The 1,909-nt window shown below is 43.2% G+C and overlaps 2 protein-coding genes across 4 annotated transcripts in view; one reads left to right on the top strand and one right to left on the bottom strand.

The window, feature by feature from the left end:
- LOC109469758 overlaps window positions 1-1,345 on the bottom strand; it is a 10,054-nt gene extending 8,709 nt beyond the window's left edge. Inside the window, exon 1 of one of the 2 annotated variants that reach the window (XM_019768356.1) lies at window positions 1,249-1,345. The gene's annotated coding sequence lies outside the window, so the exon portion shown is untranslated. Of the gene's footprint in view, window positions 1-1,236 lie in introns of both variants that reach the window. The other variant, XM_019768358.1, reaches the window with a different exon arrangement.
- LOC109469755 (extracellular signal-regulated kinase 2-like) overlaps window positions 1-1,909 on the top strand; it is a 12,936-nt gene that overhangs the window by 1,787 nt on the left and 9,240 nt on the right. Inside the window, exon 1 of one of the 2 annotated variants that reach the window (XM_019768350.1) lies at window positions 1,674-1,814. The exons of the other annotated variant lie outside the window; for it this stretch is intronic. Within the exon in view, the coding sequence (XP_019623909.1) occupies window positions 1,731-1,814 (84 nt within the window). The 5' untranslated portion in view covers window positions 1,674-1,730. Of the gene's footprint in view, window positions 1-1,673; window positions 1,815-1,909 lie in introns of those variants that run through there. 2 annotated transcript variants of the gene reach the window in all.

Below are 1,909 nucleotides of genomic sequence, written 5' to 3'. Positions count from 1 at the left end.
AACAACATGAGCTACCAAACTACCAAAATATTAGTGTTTTATTCAAGCATATCTCAACCCGAAATGTCCACGTATCTGTGTTTAATCCCCCTAAATGTACATTATTTGCCGCGAAGTTAAACGAAAATACTAGAAAGGCATGCACACCACCGTGACGTAGTATTAAAAATGATTAAATTTTCGACTCGCAGCCGTCACTTTTGCGGTAAAGTTCGTCCCGCTAGAAACTCAGTTCAACATTTTTACCGTTTCTGTGGAAGTTAATCCAGTTAAACTGAAATATTACCGGAGAAAGTAGAGGATAATCTTCGAAAGAACAGAAGTTACGCACGAGCGCCCCCCTCCCCCACTTGACGATTCACGTACGACGATATCTAACTTGCCTGGCCAATGTCGACTTGCGATCGTGAAATTACCAGAACAACCGTCAAAATTTCGCTAAATGTTTAAACACAAGGATGTCTACCTGTTATTTTCACGTCTCTATACAGGTTTTGCACGAACGAAGTCAGTATATTACGTATTTTTCATGGCGAGCGCTCGACCGTAGCTAGCGTATAACGTACATGTAGTAAACAATGAGTTCGATCAAGAAATTCGGAAAATGAGCGGGAATTTGTCATTTCTACCGGCTGAAATTAAACCCAAATGCTCACAACAACCTTATCTATTCGTAACACGTATGAATATTTCGACTTTTCACCGTAAAAGAGCGTAATTTACAGAAGAAGATGCAGCACCGCTCGATGCCCCACTGGAATGCAGTGTGTAGGCTAGCTGAAGCATCAGTAGGCGTCTCGTTTTCGTGCAAGATCACGTGATCACGCGCAGCGCCGGGACCGCTTTTCAAAATGGCCGCGGAGATTGGAATTACGTCTATTAACAGGCCAGATGCATATGGCCATGGTTGGTACGCTTGGACCAACCGTGACACTCCGCCCCTGTGGCGTCGCCAAAACAAAACAATAGAAAACAATATAAGTTTTCACTTGTTTAGAGGAGGTTCGCAGCCCCGAGCGCTAGTAGCAACGATAGCTGGGATATGACATATATGGATGATGAAACGTAAGATAGCGACACATTGTATTTGTAAACGTTTTTGCAGAAAGTTGAAAGCGGCATGCTCTTTGAAGCAATGATTGAACGAAGAGGAAGGAGTATAACGTATGCAACCTTCCAAACGTATTCCATAGTCTTCCCCCATGTCTCCAGTTGTTTGAAAACATCAAAACTTACCCCAGAACTTACATAATTTGTTGCTTTTCTTGTGATGACGAAGTTGAGGAGATATCTGCTAATCTTCCGAACGCAGCGGAATCAACAGGAAGTCACTAGACGGAAAGTCCCGAAGGTTACCGAGGATTGCCGAAGCATGTTGCTATGGAGACAAAACATTTGATCGGAACGTTATTTCCGTTTCCCATCAGGCTTTGTGTCCTGGTAGCTGAGCACGGGTCAGCGAAATATTCCTCCGCATTGGTTGCAAACGTAGCCCTGTAATGGAGAAATACAAACAGTAACTTTGACATAAGTCATTATGATAAGTAAAACAGTATACACAGTACATGAATGTATCAGTGGTTTGTTGCGATTAATGAGAAGAACTATTTTTCCTGCTTTTCGAAGGGAACTACTTTTCCTCTCCCATGGATAACAGGGTGTGGTTAGGACATATTAGAACACGGAAGCAGAATTTCTGAGCTGCTGGATTTCATTGACAAATCTGCAAGATGTCGGGTTCTGAACGATCTCACGCCGAGATCGAACCTCACATCACCAAGAAGTACGAGATCAAGAAGAGGCTCGGGAAAGGGGTAAGCACCAGAACGATGCGCTAGAGTCATTTTATACCGTTTTCATTCAACTGCAGGGGAGGACTGTATACGGTGTACCTGTATAAACCTGCAGG

The sequence above is a fragment of the Branchiostoma belcheri genome, unplaced genomic scaffold (assembly GCF_001625305.1).
Source record: "Branchiostoma belcheri isolate BF01 breed outbred unplaced genomic scaffold, Haploidv18h27 scaffold21, whole genome shotgun sequence".
NCBI lineage: Eukaryota > Metazoa > Chordata > Leptocardii > Amphioxiformes > Branchiostomatidae > Branchiostoma > Branchiostoma belcheri.
The sequence above is the reverse complement of the archived record's forward strand: the minus strand, read 5'-3'. Positions and strand labels throughout refer to the sequence as shown.